The 17,514-nt window shown below is 41.5% G+C and overlaps 2 protein-coding genes across 2 annotated transcripts; one reads left to right on the forward strand and one right to left on the reverse strand.

Annotated features, from left to right (window-relative positions):
* The first annotated feature begins 3,243 nt into the window (after positions 1-3,243).
* On the forward strand, positions 3,244-13,307 carry mlec (malectin). Its single transcript, XM_034212452.1, has 6 exons — positions 3,244-3,489; positions 3,912-4,132; positions 4,628-4,806; positions 6,490-6,666; positions 9,766-9,823; positions 10,382-13,307. Exons 2-6 carry the CDS (start codon positions 3,931-3,933, stop codon positions 10,624-10,626), a joined length of 861 nt encoding a protein of 286 aa, XP_034068343.1. The 5' UTR covers positions 3,244-3,489; positions 3,912-3,930; the 3' UTR covers positions 10,627-13,307.
* Positions 13,308-14,488: 1,181 nt separating this feature from the next.
* On the reverse strand, positions 14,489-17,273 carry si:ch211-170d8.2 (uncharacterized protein LOC571755 homolog). Its single transcript, XM_034212450.1, has 3 exons — positions 16,560-17,273; positions 15,428-15,572; positions 14,489-15,021 (listed from the first exon to the last, which is right to left on the reverse strand). Exons 1-3 carry the CDS (start codon positions 16,969-16,971, stop codon positions 14,676-14,678), a joined length of 903 nt encoding a protein of 300 aa, XP_034068341.1. The 5' UTR covers positions 16,972-17,273; the 3' UTR covers positions 14,489-14,675.
* Between the last annotated feature and the right edge of the window lie 241 nt (positions 17,274-17,514).

The raw sequence follows: 17,514 nt of genomic DNA on the forward strand, positions 1-17,514 counted from the left end.
ATCAGCGCTTCATAGCGCAGAGCCGGGAAGCCCAGAAGGAAGTGCCGCAAACTGCAGTTCATCTAGTGGCCGACAGGGGATGGATGCAAAAAGGAGCAATTCCCATAGACCCCCATGTTAAAATGCCCAACTTTACAGCAGAAATAAACATGTTTCTAGCCTGGATCCAATAAAACTTATTCTGGATATAGTTAGATTCCACCTTCATGACAATGGAATAGGGAGTGCATTTTTTTACCTTGAGTTTTTATAGTAAGTAAAGTAACTTTTGCCGTGAGTGAATGAAAGTATTATTTCTTCTTGAGGTCTGCAGTTTAGCGTGTACACATTTGCTGAATATGAAAACACTGAGTGTGTGCCCACTGTGCGACTGTCAAGGATAAACAACCTGTGGCCCCGATATATGTCGTATCACTCGTATGTATTATTGCTACACAAACATTATATTGCAGTTTAAATGTCGCCAACTCCGTTTCTAATATGCAAAAAGACTGCAAAATGCGTCTGATTATTTTTTGTATTTTAGATCTTTCCAATCCAGTCGAGAGATCTCTCTCCCCCGTCTGTGTGCGAGTGGGCAGTTTACACACACACGCAGCTGCTACAGGCAGCAACACACACACACACACACGGAGGAGATGGCGGAGAGAACGCGCTCCGAGGTGTGGTTAAACTATAGCCGTCTCGATGTGGACAATACTCGTTACCAAAAGTGGAATAAGAGTTTAGCATGTAAGGGCGGTAACACGAGCAATTTGTCAAAACATCTTGCAAAAGTGCACCACATTCAGACGGAGAAATGCAACGGGTTCGACTGTCTTTCTAGTAGCTCTGTAGCCCCATCCACGAGGAACGTTTCCACGTCAGGTGTTATGTATGCTAGCAGCAACACACAGAGTTAACTACATGATACAAACATGGGTAAATGATTAGAGGTAACTGAGTTATTTATTTTGTTAAAGTTTCAGCTATTCTGTCAGATTATTTAATACGATTTGTTAAAACATTGTTGTTTCTTTTGATGTGAAATATTATGTATTTAATTTAAATAAAAAGCAATGTTAGTTTTGTTTACCTTTTTTTTTTTCTCCAAAAAGAACCGATACAAGTACTGTTAAAGGACCGGATCGATAAGCGCCATCGATAAAAGTAGTAGTACCGTTAAAACCTTAACGATACCCATCCCTATGTGGATGTCAGTTTTACACACATTCTGAGGCCACCGTGCCTATGTTTTTTGTTTTCACTGCTAATGTATGCTTATGTTCCATTAGTGCATTAAAAAAATCATTAAAATCATTAATGAAGTTTCAGCTCAGACCCCACGCTTAATATGTCTCCCCCTGGCCCACCTACATTTCTCCAGGCCCACCCTCACAATAATTCCTGGCTACGCCACTGTCTAAAATGACTGTGAATACTTACGTTTATTAAATGAAAAGTTATCTATGGGGGAACTCATACATACCAGCCTGTGTGGCCAGTCGCAGCCACAGAGCCCACAAGGAAGGGAGAGAGAGACTCAACAATCCCACTGTGACATGAATGACAGTCAATACACCAGAGGAACCAAGCTGAAGGTGAGAAAACGGCAGACAACGGCAACTCACCAATAGTTGCAACACTGCAAGACCAGGGAGCCTCCGCCGGAGCAAATCCTCCTCAAAAGCACTGGACGTCAGCTGCGCTAAGACGGAGTAGTGTCAAGCCGGGTGTTGCTTGTCGCCATGAATAAATGACAGAATGCAAGATGCTTTACCTGTCTGGTAGAGAGTGTGATGCGCGAGCTGCCACAAGGGAGAAGCGGAGGGGATGGAGCAGATGTGTCACCTCCACTTAAATAGCAGGTGCGCTGCGCCAAGCAGCGTCACAGAGACACACATGCATCGAGGTATTGCTGTTGCCATAGCAACTTTCTTCATTCATTACTGTCTGGTCATATCTGGAGTGGACCGTGTGCGCGCTGCGTTGGACTCTTGTGATTGGACAAGGGCCGGACCATACCATACCGGAAGAAGGGGGGCGTGAATATTTCTTAAAGAACCCGTGTTCTTATTATACATCCATGGTATTATTGTGGTACTATATTTACAACAAATACCTATTTATGCTTTTCAGTCCCTCAAATAATATTGTAGGAAATAGATCCTTGAATATATTTGAGAAGAAGGTTAGTAGGTTGATTATTTAATTTCGGTGCAAAGGCAAGGACTTTGCTACAACGTAAGACGACTATGAATAATTGAATTACAAATGTAAAAGACACTGTAAATACCTCTTTATTTGCATATGGTGGTGCTTTCATTACGTTCAGTAAGTGTTTGGTCCTGGCATTAGTTCTTCATTTTTTTATTATTGTATTCAACATGTTTTATTAATCTAATTTAGATTGTTCGTTGTATATAGCGTTTAGTCTCTTATTATTTGCTTGAAGGGATTGTGCACGCAATTGATGACGATGCTGCCTGAGAGGCTAAACGCAGGGCTATTAAATCATCAAATCATGGCTTGACGTGAAAAAAAGACACAGGGGGTTTCAGTCTTTACGCTTCTGTCGATCAATGTTACTATATGTAAATATATTTGTATACCACCGTGCAAGTTACATCAAATGTATTTCTCTATTAAAGCCTTTAAGTCGTCATTTGTATAATTCACTAAGACGTAATTGGGCTGTGATATGATTATGTTTTAATGGTTCAGGAAATCTTAGCAGGAGGATGTGATTGGACAGAGTCCGTGTCACTCATCGGTCATGGGAAAGCTCAGGTTAGGTAGCACTGCTCCGCCTCCTGTACACTTGCAGCATAGATGCATAAAGAGAAGTGGATACAGCGTTGGAGGCGGGACTCCGTTCAATCCTATGATAGTTTCTCAGTGATATATGAAGCCCATATGACCTGCATCTCGAGAGCAAAAGTACCCGTATGTCGGCCCATAGAGCATGCGCAGTTTAGCTTTCCCTTAAGCCCCGTCTCCGATCTCCAGCTCTCTGCTCAGTCAAATTAATGGGCAGGAGAAATAACAATGTGTTTAGCTTTAAACGCATTTTGAAAATGTAAGACTCTAATGATTCAAATGAGGTCAATACAATTGTTCCTACCGGGTCATTTATTAAGCTAAGGAAAAATCATACACTGATTTAAAGACGTCTATTTCCCAATGTAAGTCAATGGAATAAAGTTATTTGGACGTCACTGACTGACACGGAAGTTGTAGTTCCGCCATTTGGCCACTACGAAAACCTGCTTTAAAAGTCCGGCGCACTTCCTGGGGGCTTGACTTGCAGTTGATGCTACAGAGCAAATGCTGGTCGGATGCACACATTGAATGAAAGTCAGTGTAGCAGGCTGTTGCCACCAGCAACTGAGAATATCTGCACACCGTAAAGTTACCTTACAGTGTCCAGGCTCCTGGTGAGACTGTAACAGAAGAGATAATTTCACACATTGGCACAGGAGAGGATCAAGGCATTTGTGGAAGGGGAAGGTGAGAGATATTTGATGAGCTGGGGTTTCACATAAGTATTTCTGGTTAGACAGGTAGGGTAGCTAGCTAGCCTAACCGACTCACGGTTATCGCTGCGAATAAATAATGTTCTTGTAGTTTAACCAATTAAAATCAGAGCTGGTAAAACACGATTTTGTTAACAATAAGATCAGATACTTGTTTGTATATCCAGCGTTGTTTTATAGGTTTCTTTGTGCGTGTGTGCTACAGCCGGTATTGGTACTGTTAACGTTAGCATGTTGGCTAACTCAGATATCATGTTGCATGTCATCAAGACAAGCTTGCTAGCTCTTTACGCTAGCTAACCTTATGTGGTTAATGTTAAATGTGGAAGGATTACTTCCTTGATGAGTCTATGCTGCAGGCAAGCGGATACCAACACTATTTTTCTCCGTGTCCAGGACCGGGCTGTGAGGGGCAATGCAGCGGGTCACGGCGCAGCTCGTCACCGGGCTGGTTGCAGCGGTGCTGTCGCTACTGGCGGAGCCGTGCGGGGCGGACGGCGGGGGCCTCAGCCTGGCCGACCGGGTGATCTGGGCTGTGAATTCCGGGGGTGAATCGCATGTAGACGTGCACGGTATTCACTTCAAGAAGGACCCCTTGGAAGGGAAACTTGGCAAAGGTGAGTTGGTGTTAACTGCTAATATAGGTATGCTTGTCTTGCTGTGCTTCACCTGTAAAGGTGTTTCTTAGAATGACATTGTGAAGGTAAAATATGTTCCTCCGAAACAGAAATGTCTAATAGAAACCTCTGCATGGTCTGGCTTCCGCAAGTAACCACAAACTAACGAGGAGTCAGCATAAAGGAGTACGCTCCGCCCCTCTCAGCATGGAGAGGAAGCAGGTGATGATATGATATTGACTGCAGAGAGTCATTCCTAGCTCTAGTTATTAAGCTGAAATCCTATAAATGCAAGTTTAAGGGAACACAGTGTGGTAACTTGCCATTTGAGACAGAAGGGCACTGTGTTTCATTGAGTGCATGAAAAGGTCAGGGCTTGCACAATGTGGTGCTATGCTTGACTCAAAACATGATCCGTTTTCCAGTTATACAGATATTAATGTGGCTTCGTGATCAAAGTGCACTATAACACTAATGCAATTCTTCTTTTTGTAGCGTCTGATTATGGGTTGCGCCTGCCAATACTGCGCTCCAGTCCAGAGGACCAGATTCTGTATCAGACAGAGCGCTACAATGAGGACACTTTTGGATATGAGGTCCCCATTCGTGACGAAGGAGACTATATACTAGTAATGAAGTATGCTGAAGTTTACTTTGCCCAGTCACAGCAAAAGGTATGGGAATAAATTAATCAGTGTGTTTTGTGTTTAATACATTTGTCATTTTCATCTGCACAGTTTGAATGGAAAAGGTATGCATTGAACAAGGCCTGTTATTATTTTCAGTTGCATACATTTCAATATAAGATGCAACGATAAATTAACAGATTAACAAATGCCAAAGATTTAGACGATCAATTAGTCCTTAAAGTATTTTTTCTGTAGATGGATAATAATGCAGTTTTATGTAAGTATTTATAAACATTTAAGACTCAATTGTGAAATATCAGGTGACTTTCAAGGCTGAGAGTTTTGTCACACCCCTGTACTCAAAGGATTAGGTGTAATTTGTCCAACCTTCACAGGAGTGAGGGAGATATCAATCATGTATTGAAAAGAAGCCACATTAGGCATAAGTGAAATTACATGGGTGGTCGGATCAAATGGGGCCATTGAATTGATAATAAAAACAATAAAACTTGAGATAGGAAAAGTTAAGGTGTTCCTATCCACATTAATAATGGCTCTATTGTATAGTAGTCTCTGTAAGGCATGGCAGCGAGCCTGCATGCAATACTAGCACCCTGAAACTGAAGTAGCTGAATGAGATTAATCCGTTATTTATTTATTATTCACACCTGTCAAAATGTTTGCCGAGATAAAGCCCTATTTGTTTTAACTAGGGCTGTCAAGTTAACGCGTTAATAACTTTTTTTTTTTTTTTAAATTAACGCCACTAATTATTTTAACGCGATTAACGCATGTGTATTTTTTGTCCTCGGCCGCCCCGTAGTTTCAGAGCGCATCGAGTTTAAAATACCATCTACAAGCTGATGCTGACAGCCCCGCTCCTGCCGCCCGCTTGTGGCAGACCACACTTCCACGCTCACCGGCAGGCACCGACTGACTGTTGGGAGGACCGGGAGGGTGTGTGTATGTGTGGCTCGAGCGAGAGAGAGACCTTACGTGCATTGTTGTTGTTAGCATCTGGTGCTAGCTAGCTGCGCTAACGGATATACGGAGCTGTTTAAATGAAAACAGAGGAGCGACATTTCGCCACAACTGCGCCGAGCACTTGATTTTATGCAGGAAGCCAGACAGTGGGACATTGTACGAAAAGTCAGCACACTCAGCACGGATAGTGCGCAACATGATTGCAGCGTCCAGGCAGCTCCCTTTCGAGCATATGCCTTGAGTTGCACATAGCTCCAACGATCCATCACACACACACACACACACACGAGCGCGCACACACACACACACCATTTGTATTGTATTATTGTATGAGAGAGGTTCCAGGTTGAATTGAGGCGAATATTTGTAATTTTCAGAGGTTGTTGTGTTTAATATTCATGAGAATATTTGTCATTGTTCAAATGATAATAAACATTAGCATAAAGCATATTTGTCCACTCATATGTTGATAAGAGTATTAAAAACTTGAAAAATATTCCTCTACGGTACATTTAGAACAGATACAACATTTGCGATTAATCGCGATTAACTATGGACAATCATGCGATTAATCGCGATTAAATATTTTAATCGACTGACAGCCCTAGTTTTAACATTACTTTGAAGGTGAAAAACCTGGAATACTAGTTGAGCTACAGTTTCAGTTGACTAACTTTACTCTGTTGATGGCCAAATGATTAAGCTGTGTGTTTCCTTCCTGACTTGGGAAAATGTTTTTCCTAGGTGTTTGACGTCCGTCTAAACGGCCATGTGGTGGTGAAGGACCTAGACATCTTCGAGCGTGTGGGCCACAGTACGGCTCACGATGAGATAGTACCCTTCTCTATTAGACGTGGTAAACTGAGCGTACAAGGAGAGGTCTCCACTTTCAACGGCAAGCTCACTGCAGAGTTCGTAAAGGTGAGCTGTTTTTATTTGGATTGGATGAGACATTTCTTGACTCCAGTGAAAGTCACAAGGGAGTGTCAGTTTGTTTATTTTACAACGACTCTTGTGAATAGCAGTATGGTAACCCCAGTTGTGAGTCGCTTTACAAGTTCAAACAGGCTTGGCAGGTTGAACAGAAACGGGTCATTTGGAAGTGTATTCAATTTCCACTAATCTATGATAAACTTAAATGGTTGATTTACTGGTTTTGTCAGCCTTTGTCCAACAAAGTAAGATAGTACTTTAAAATGCAGTATTTCAAATCAAAATGAAGACACTCGTTTGGTGTGGCATAAATATAATGTCATCTAGTCAATTTCTTTCAGTTGATGAACGGAACTAAATATATAAATCACATTATATTTGAAAAAATATGGCATTCTCAAGAGTTTTGATAACAAATATAATATTATAAATAAGAGTTTATTCAAGCCAACACCCAACATGTTTAAAGGGCGGTGGGGGCCAATGTGTTCAATTATTAATTTATATTCTCAACATGATCGGCAGCTTTGCTTGATGAAAGGTCAGAAAGAACAAATAATGTGATTTTATATTGAAATGACTTCAATCAAAGACAATCTAGTAATAAAAAGAACTCCAGTTATAATAAGAACATATCTAGGGACAAGATTTAAAGCAATAGTTGGACAATTTAGGGAATACAATTATTTCTAAAAGATAGATGACATGATTGAAACATCTTTCCTGTCTGTTAAATATGAAGCTACCTCCAGCAGCAGGTTAGCTCATCGTGACATAGGTAGTGTAAACAGCTAACTGAGCTCTTTCCATAGATAACAATATCCGTTACCAGCAACTCTCAAACACACAAATTACAAACATCGTATCTTGTTTGTTTAATCTGTATAAAAACCAGCGTGTGTGTGCAACAACAGCTTGTAGTTTTTCAGTATGTTGGTCAAACGAGATAGTGAAGTTAATAAGTTACAATTTGGAGAATTTCCCCCAACTGCTCTTTTTTAATGTGATGGCATTCATTTCAGATGTGTTAGATAAAAACATCCTCATAACCTGTATGGCTAAGGGACTGCAGCCCGACATGTAAAATCAACGGAACATTTACATAATGAGCTCCATGTCTGAAAGGGCTGCTGACAGCCGGTTTGAGTGTGTGTGGGCCATGCAAATGACTTAAAACAGCCTCACATCTGGCTGCCCTTTATCATATCTGTTAACCTGTCAGGTAGTGCAACTATAACTATTCTCTCTAGCACTCATCAATCTTTGTGCCACTATTTATACCAGTTTCATTATTCAGCTATTTACATAGACAAGATTGCCGTTTACTTTGATTTAGGAAAGGCTTTAGTACATCGAGTACTAAACACCTGACGTTTTCAGATACATTTCATATTCAAGCAGGTTAAAACAGAAGAGAAACATATGCACACATAGATATTAAGAAGCATGAGCTGTTGGTAAGTTGTGCAATTTTTGAGAAATAAAAAATAAGTCTTAAAGGTGGGGTAGGTAATGTTGGAGAAACCGGCTTGAGTGCGCTAGAATTTGAAAATACACAACCGGAACAAATCTGCCACTTCCTCACAGAGCCCCTCCTCCAACACACAAACGCGCACATGACCAATGAGGGCACGAGATAAGTCTGTGCACGAGATGGAAGGCTGACAGGCAGGTAGGCCATCCAGTTATTTTAGCCGGGCCGACTAAAATGATTGGTCGTGCTTTTTACAATACTACGGCTTCCACAGATGACATTTTGTTATGGATTTTTTGTCAAAGCACTTAAGATATTCATTGCTATCGGGATGTTAAGAGCATTCCATGGAATATAACAAAAAGTGTATCTCGAGCCGGTTTCTCAAACTTACCTACCCTACCTTTAATTATTATCCAATGATAACAATTAAATGAATAAGGAACTAGTTAGGACTAACTAGTTCCTTATTCATTTAATTGTTATCATGGCAGCATTTAAGTATATTTAGTTTTTATTGACAAATCCAGATAGAGCTGAATTGAGGATTTTGGTCTTATCTATAATTAAGTGAAATGCCCTCCTATCTATTGCTATCTTTGTAAAGAGGTTAGTAATTATGTTTTCGTGTCACATTTTACTCAATATATCCAGCAGCTCCTGCCCTGGGACTTCAGGAGTGATTGAGTTTATGATTTATTACGCTTCCCTTTTTGTCCTCCTAGCCATCAATTCATCTCCATGTCATACTGTACGCCTGGGCTGTTTGCATAACTTTGTATTGACCGGAAATCTATGTCAAGGGGAGGGAAGTATTTTTGAGTGGATGATCTTTATGTCCGCATAAGTTTGATTTGTCCTGCTGTAAAAATGGACAAAAACACCCAAGATTAGATTCAATATACTTTATCAATTGCCCACAGAAAGAAACATATTATCTATGTGTATTGCCACAGAAAGAATTTCATTTGGAATGATCTTGTCAGCCTTTATTTGACACATAGTTGCACCTGTCATTTGAATATAGGAGTACATTACCTTTGTCCTTTTCTTTTTTGTATTCTGTTTCTTGGCAACCTGCTGCAGGCCGCAGAAATGCGTATATTATTAGATTTCCCTTCAAGCTTTGGGTTCTGCAAATGAAAGTTTCCGTCTCTGGGTTAGTAGAACATCTAAATGTGCAGGGTGGCATACTTCAAAAAAAGCTTTTTCTGCAGTGACCTCATTTTCCCTATTTTATTTTATTTGTTGCCATTGCTCTCTGTGCATTTAGTCCAGGACACGCTGTCCGCTCTTCCTGCAAAAGGACATTATTCCAACAATAAATAGACAACATTGCTCAAGCACAGGCGTTTTTGTTTTGCATTGTTCACTGCATTGTCTGCACCAAATGTTGATTCTTATTTCACAGTGTGAGAAATTCAGAAGAAAAGGCAAGAAAGGAAGCCTTTTTATAGATTGTGTCAAAGTGAACACATTACTTAGATAAGGGTGCTCAGGCCTTTACTTTGTTGTTTCTTGAAAGCGAAAAACCTTATGGATCATTGTTAGAAACAGGCTGTGTGGTATTCAATTACTTTTCATTTTCTTACATCTGTTATTCTGTGTTTCAGGGTTATTATGACAACCCCAAGGTCTGCGCTCTCTATGTAATGAAGGGGACATCAGACGGTGAGTAATGAGACAAACATATTCTTCAGAAATTTGCATTTAAGTACATTACAATGTCTTGTCCAACCAGATGTATTCATTTTAGTACAGACGTTGAGGACTTAATGCTGCATTTCCACTGCTTGGTAAGATGCAGCTCTACTCATAGGTTGTCCATTAGCAAGAGATGTGGATCAGACTGGTACTGTTTGATGAAGGTTAAAAGCAAGCTGAGGATGAGTTAAAACACTGCAGACCTGGTCAGAGAGAATTACTACCAGTTTGGGATTTCCTACACATTTCCCACTATTCTAAAATGGCCTCAGTCCCCATATTTAAACCCATTGCAAATTCATCTCGCAAAACAATGTACAATTGACAAGCGCTTCTGTCCATCTGATTGGTTGCCAATAAAATAATGCAGAAAGTTTTGCATAGAAAATGATGTCAGTTAATGCCAACACTAAGGATGTCCTCTCTGCAGTGTAAGACAAAAGAGAAATGGACCTGATACCAAAAGTGGCGCTGATAAATATCTGTTATTTTGGACTTCCCTCACCCTTTTTATTTTCTGGACAGATGTGCCCAAACTTCAGCCGCACCCTGGCTTGGAGAAGCCTGAGGAGGAGGAGGAAGAAGAGGAGGAAAGTGAGCCAGGCGAGGAAGGTGGGAAGAAAAAGATTCCTGGAGGTTCCAAGCCCAGGGTCCAGTCCGGCCCCCGAACACCAAACCCATACGCCGCAGACAACAGCAGCCTCATGTTCCCCATCCTGGTGGCGTTCGGGGTCTTCATCCCCACACTGTTCTGCCTCTGTCGGCTGTGAGCTACAACTATCGGTGGAGGGGGCGTCAAACAGACAAGACGGCAAGAGACTATGGAGGGGGAGAAGGAGGGTGGGGGTTTGGGGGGGGTCATCTGCAGAACAGGTAAAGGCATACACACAGGGAGAGAGCTTGGAGAAAATCTGGACGACGGAAAACAATAAGAGACAATAACTTTTCGGGACGCCACTTCGCCGTGGAGCAATGGCTGCTGTCCAATTCTACCGGAAGAAAAGGAGTTGTTGGAAGTGTGTGCTGTGCGCTTCTTCGTGAATGTGTTTCGCATCCACTTCTGCTGACACTTTTGAACAATGTTAATCATTTCCACTCAGAGATCGTGCAGGATTTACAGATGCCAGTCTGCACGGTTTGAAACCACATTTCAGCAGCTAAGAGATGCTCAGGAGGGATTTGTCTGGGCCCGTTTTATAAGCTAAAAAGCATCGTTTTTGTACTGGGTGTAGCAAGGAAGCACACTGTTTAACACGCATCTGGTCACACATCAAATTGGAAATGGTGCTGCTTAGAAATTGGTTAAATAGAATAGGTAAGAGGTAACACAGTTGGCATTTGAGAGGCTCCCATTTTTCTCAATGTTTACGTCTTTCCACTCAGATCTAGTTGGTCCTTTGTTGACGTGCCATCATCTACTTGCCATAAGTTGTTTAAGTAAGAATTAGGCGTTGAGCCAGCTCTGCAGTGGGTGGAATTATTTGCTGTCTAAATCAGCCTGCCTTTTTGCATACATTTAGGTTGGGTTACACAAATCTGTTGGTGACGTGTGGTGAAGCATGACTTACTTTGCATCATTCCACCAAATACATATCTAGGGCCATTAAAGGTGTTCTCAAAAGTTATCGTAATTAAGTCCTGTTTACTGTCAAGAATTCATTTTTAACGTTAAAACATTAGAAAGTCGGAACGTGGAATAAAAAAATGTCAGTAAGAGACCAGAGTCAAAGTTGATGCTGTAAAACGCTGTAGCTCAAGTGAGTGGGGGTCTTCAGATCTCTGTATTTACTGTGAGCTTTGCCTTTTCTCTGAAGTCATTTAGTTTGCATGCCTGCCTTTTTTTGTTTCACCAAAGAATGTATTTTTTATTTTCTTAAAAAAAACAAAAACTGTGCCCTGTTTTTAATTTAAATAGCTTTCATAATACCATTTTGTGAAGCCTCTTTGGTAAATGGGTTAACAGGTATATAAGGACAAACATTTCCCCTTAATAACAACATTGAACTGATTTGGAGAAATTGTGTTTTGCCACATTTGACATCAGTGGCTAACTGGAGGGCTGCTTGTATCTCTCTTTGTCATACATTTGGGTTTTTGATTTCAAACCGAATGCTGTGTTGACTTTGGCCATGGACTTCTTCAGTCCTCCGTGTTTTTTTAAACGTAGAGAACAGGCAGCTCCATGTTAATATAATAAACTCTGTGCTAGTCAATGCACTTGTTTCATATAGCCCAAAAGTTGCTCTGTGGAACCACCAGTCCATCCACCTGTGAAAAGTCAAACACATTTTTTTATTTCTCGTTTAAAGTGTCTCCAAAATTCTTACCATTTTGTTAATTCAGTGTCAACTTTTGAGTGCAATTAAGCTTCTGGTCCTTTACTTGATTGAACTGGGGACACATCTTTATCTTCAACCCTTTTTCTTTTTTAAATGGCCACATTATCAGTCCACTTTGTCTGTGTTTTCTCAGCTTTTGAAAAATGATATCCTTGTGTTGCTTTCCATGGAGACTGAAAAGCAGCTTTGTTCTCCATTTTTAGTGTAGTAGTGTTGTGAACCCTCCTATTTATGTATCTAGTTACCTCCCTTAAGTGCTTAGCTCTACTTCAAGGACAATTTTGTAACTTTACCTGTTTCACTAATGCGTCTTAAATGTCCCCCGACACCCCCTTGCTAGTATTGCTGTTGCCATATGCAGTACTTAAACGGTTAATAATTCAGGTGTTGTGGACCCCTCCTCACTCCTCGATTCTCCTTCTCATTTTGATTGATGGTGAGCCAGAAGTTGGTGTCAGAACATTTTTGGTTTGTTGTTGGCAATTTGTGATTTTTGTTTTTCTTTCCTTTTTAAGTTGTAAACTTAACTCATATTTAAGACTTACAAGCACCTTTTTTTTTCTTCTGAAAGATGCAAACATTTCATTTAGTTCAGCACCAAAGTCACCGTGTTCTGTTCCTCTCCAAGTCTACACAGTTGCGTGTGTATATAAAGTACAAAAATCACACATTTGATCGTGTGACAACCGTTTTGTTCTCATCACTTTTGTGTTGTTGCTGAGGTGTTAGGTTTTTTTCTTTTTTCTAGGAAGACTTTGTGGCCTTTCTTCTGGGGAGAACGGTTGTTAGTACAGTTTAAAGAAGATTTAACGGGCAGCCAGATTAACTGACTGTCAGTCAAATAAATGAGATTGTCTGAAAATATGGGATCTTCCATTCTATTATATATAATTTAAATCAGAGTTGGGCTGATCTGGAGATATTTTATAATACGCTTGGATCTGTATGTTTGAATTTTTTCCTCAGGATCTGTTTTGTTTTGAGTTTTTAAAACTTGATATTTTATTGGTGTGACATTTTGCACTGCCTCATGTATTTTAAAATCATGTCATTTTTGTGTGTGTATGTCTTTGTTGCCTTGAATTATTGAATACATTGTGCTTTACCATCATTTGCCTTGCGGTTGCTCTTTTGTTGGCTTGCATCAAGTTAGCCTCTTTTTGTTTCCCTCTTCTGTTAAAACACACTTTACTGGGCTAGATTTTCATTCCACACAAACAACGGAAGTCTCAGAATAATAATTATAACTGTAGTTAACTTTTATAGGAGCAAAGCCAGGCAGAAAAAAAGTTTAGTTAAAACTGAAAAGTATCTCCAAAACATTATTTTTAATTCCTCAACCATTTTCGAACCTGTTGTTAAAACACCTCCATATTGAATGAACAGAGTGGAATGAAGATCTGCTCTGTTTTATTCACATGAGAACCAAAGAATAGCCGCCATTACATCAAAGCTCTCTGTCCTTATGTGACGCTAAAGGTTCTTCATTTCCATTCAACCTATTGTTTCTCTCATTGGTAAAGCAGTCCCTGGCCATGACTCCCAACTCCTTGAAATGTTCCTTTAAAAAAAAAAAAAAAAAAAAAGTGTAATTAATGTTACTTTGTTTGAGATGAACATATCCAGCCTGTTGCTATTTCTCCTTTTTTTTCCTTCCTCATTTTAAAAAGCAACTGAACATGTGAAATGATTTTAAACTGAGACAAATTTGAACAGCAAAACATCTGCCAACGTGTCCATCGTCCAGGCAGCAGACCACACACACACACACAATGAGGTCTGACAGCCACGTTCACACAGTGTGAGTGTGTGAGACAGTGAGTGTGCGCTTAACAATGAGTTCTACTGTATAGATATACATGTGTTGGACGAATAAACGCCCCTCTGGGGGGGCTGTAGGCAGCAGCAGGTGGACTGAGTAATGTATCCGAGACCCCTGATCTTACTCTGATGTGGCATATATCTGCAAAATGGGAAATGCTGTCTCTTTTTAATAAATGTGCTATTTTATCAAAACGTGGTGCTGCTGTTTTTCCACTCAACATACCTTACTTTGGGTATTTAACAAACTTTGAGCTGAGATCTAAAAGTAACAATATTTCCTGACACATGTAGTGGTCACAGCATGCACAGTCTGTTTGTCCAGGTGTTGTTTTTCCACCACCTGTGAAAACCTCTTGAAATAGACCTTCATATCTAACATGTGTTGGGACCAGAATATCCACAAGGGGAACACAGCTGAACAAAGTAGACTGTTTTATGCCCACAAACAGACACTTTTGAAACAACAAGCCATTGTTAGATTGAGCTTTAATAACCAAAGTATGACTCAGTTACAGTGTATCATATCCACTATTTACATATATATTTAGCAAGAAATAACATTAATAAATTAACATATTTGACATTGAAGTGCATAATGTCCTTGTGAGCTTTGACTCTGCATGTCTCTTAGTCTGAAAATAGAGTTTTTTTTCACTTCATCTGTAGTACAGAGCCATGAAAGGTGTGTGTGAGGGGTGAACACCGCCCGTCCCACAGGACACCCCCGACCCAGCCTGACTGCAGCCCAGAACGAGGCTCCGCTCCAGGGCAGGCCGTGTGCTGCCGGCCCCCTCCCCCCACACATCACCAGCCGTGTCCTGCTGTGCACCAGAAGTGGGCTTTTCTCCTGGTGCATACCCCCTGGAAGAGAACACCACCCGCCGCATGTTCACCAGGCTTGGACCCCCTCCAGCACCACCTGCCGCCTCCTGAAGACTCTGGAAGAGGAAGAGCAGATCCACCCTCAGGTCCACTGTGTTGCCCCGAGACCACAAACTGTACCTGAAGGAGGCGAGAGACAACAAAGTTACAACCAGGCCTGACTTCCAGAGACAAACAGTCAGTGACTTTTAAAAAGAGAAGAGGAATATGTGAAAAGCTATATAGGTCAAAGATAAAGACCGTGGTGAGATGGTGAAAGAGGGCTGTGTATGAACAAAAACAATGACTGTACAGTACAATCAAGTTTCCATTCAACATGTATATTGTTTTAGGAAAACTATCATAGTATAAATAGCAGACCACTATGCTATTAGGAATATCTTAAGAGGGCATACAAATGATCCACTCTTCTTTGTATGTAGGTTTGTTTTGAATATACGCAGTGTTTGGAAATCGTCATAGTATCACAAAACATAATATCACTCCACACTTTCTATATTTTCTTACACCTCTGGATCATGTTTACCTTGTATTAAGGCCTCGCTTTGCCAATGATGGAAGCACAGGATGGATGTCCAGGTGTTGTGGGTTGGATAGTTGGAGGTGAAGATCGGCTCTGATGACCGATAACGATAACATCTCCCTGGTGAAGAAAAACTCCACATTTGTGCCTGAGGAGGAGGAGGAGGAGGAGGAGGAGGAGGAGGAGGAGTGAGGAGGAGGAGGAGGAGGAGGAGGAGGAGGAGGAGGAGGAGGAGGAGGAGGAGGAGGAGGAGGAGGAGGAGGAGGAGGAGGAGGAGGAGGAGGAGGAGGAGGAGGAGGAGGAGGAGGAGGAGGAGGAGGGAGTCAGTCACAGAGAAGTTTATGAGCATTTCATGTCACAGAGCAGCACATACACTCATGTCAGGCTCCATTTTTTATAAATCTCAGGGATCAGAGTGAGATTTACACCACAGAGGTGATGTTTTCACTCCTAATACCATGTTAATCTGTCAGCAGGATGTCTCGACACCTCTCTGAGAGGACATTAAGCCAGCTAAGACTCATTTGTATGCAGATAACATCGTCTTCTATACAGATGCATTCATGGAGCCATTAATGTCCTTCGAGCTGCTTTTCAAGCACATCCGCTTTCACTTCTGCAATGGTGACATTCCCACAGTGTCACTCTCTGAACACAACATATTAATTATATGCCAGTTTGATGTTGCAACTTGTCCCCTGTGGACCCTCTCAATGCTGCATGTTAACACAAGGTGTAGAGAGAATTTAGTGAATTTGAAGACAAATGTCAATACTTTTATTGAACAAAGATATTGAGAATATCTTCAGCCCAAATCTGATGAGCATGTGTCACTACTCAACAAATAGAATCAACAAGTAAAGTTCTTGCAGTTGAAGAACGTTTCACCACTGGTTGCCTTTATGCCTCTTGATGGTGAGTGTCTACAGGCCTATATTTTAATCCTGAATGCACCATTTCCCACCATATTTGTAATAATTAATTGTCTAACAATTTGTGGAAGTAAAACACATGAAAACCAACCTGATCTCTACTTTTTCTTATCGAGCTCTGCAGCAAAGCAGGACCAACACATTTCAGTTCTAAAGTAGGCTTTGACAAGACATGCGTTTGAGCTGGATCTACTTTGTCTTACCTCCTCTCAGGCGACCTTGAATTCCTTTTACGCTCCTGCAGTCCCGTCCTTCTTGACAGCAGTGGTACACCGATCGCACAAAGCTGAAAAGGGATTTTCCTGGGAAAACCAGGCCATGGGATGCTCCAGGGGTTAAGGGCAGAGCACGGAGCTGCAACAGTGTGGCATTATCCTCGGGAGCTGGCTGTGTGTTTTCCAGCCAAGGGGCTGCCCGCTCCGCGCACCGTTCCCGGTACGTCTCAGCCACCCCGCGCCTCCACCGCCTCAACACGTCCGCGCGTAAAGTTGTTCCGGATTCATCTGCAGTTGTATGAAATCCCAGCGTGTCTACTGGGCGGCTAAATACTCCAAAGAAACGTGTCACCCCCGATAGAAGAAATAGAGAAATCCAAATGCATCGCGAGGAGGCCATGGCGATTTCTAAATCCGGCCCTTTGGATCTTCACTGATGGATAGCAGGCAGCTTTTCTGTTGTGCCAACTCTTCCTCTCTCTGCTTGCTATATACCCCACTGACAATGGGGACATCTTTCCACTTAGAATTTGAATTCTTGCCCTCCTCACAGACCCTGCCCCTCTTTTTGTTCGAGCCCTTAACCACCCATTTGCCCCCCACTGCTTTCTTTCAATGCGCCTGCATAATGAGGCGCCCCTGAGAGCGCCGACCCCAACCATTCAAATTCAGCTACTTAGCTAATTACTCCATATCTGGAACATCAACAACGATCTTATTTACAACACATACAGCGCAGAATGATTTTGAAAAACCGTGACTAATAATATTTTATGACCATGTGTTTGGCTTTTTTAAATACCCGTGCGCACGTCCTTCTGCGGGCGAGTTGTTACCATTTTGAAAAAAAGGCATTAAGCCTGAAGTGGGAAACAATGGGGGCCGGACTGAAGGGTCACATGCAGGCCGCTGATGGCCCTAATCGCACCGTGTAGCCCCTGTG

This window comes from Gymnodraco acuticeps, unplaced genomic scaffold (assembly GCF_902827175.1).
Source record: "Gymnodraco acuticeps unplaced genomic scaffold, fGymAcu1.1, whole genome shotgun sequence".
Lineage (NCBI taxonomy): Eukaryota > Metazoa > Chordata > Actinopteri > Perciformes > Bathydraconidae > Gymnodraco > Gymnodraco acuticeps.

Coding starts and splice junctions, on each gene's coding strand:
- mlec (XM_034212452.1), top strand. CDS start 3,931: ATGCAGCGGGTCACGGCGCAGCTCGTCACCGGGCTGGTTGCAGCGGTG. Junction 4,807..6,489: donor TTGCCCAGTCACAGCAAAAG/GTATGGGAATAA, acceptor TGTTTTTCCTAG/GTGTTTGACGTCCGTCTAAA. Junction 6,667..9,765: donor TCACTGCAGAGTTCGTAAAG/GTGAGCTGTTTT, acceptor TCTGTGTTTCAG/GGTTATTATGACAACCCCAA.
- si:ch211-170d8.2 (XM_034212450.1), bottom strand. CDS start 16,971: ATGGCCTCCTCGCGATGCATTTGGATTTCTCTATTTCTTCTATCGGGG. Junction 15,573..16,559: donor TCAAGGTCGCCTGAGAGGAG/GTAAGACAAAGT, acceptor CCTCCTCCTCAG/GCACAAATGTGGAGTTTTTC. Junction 15,022..15,427: donor AAGCGAGGCCTTAATACAAG/GTAAACATGATC, acceptor CGCCTCCTTCAG/GTACAGTTTGTGGTCTCGGG.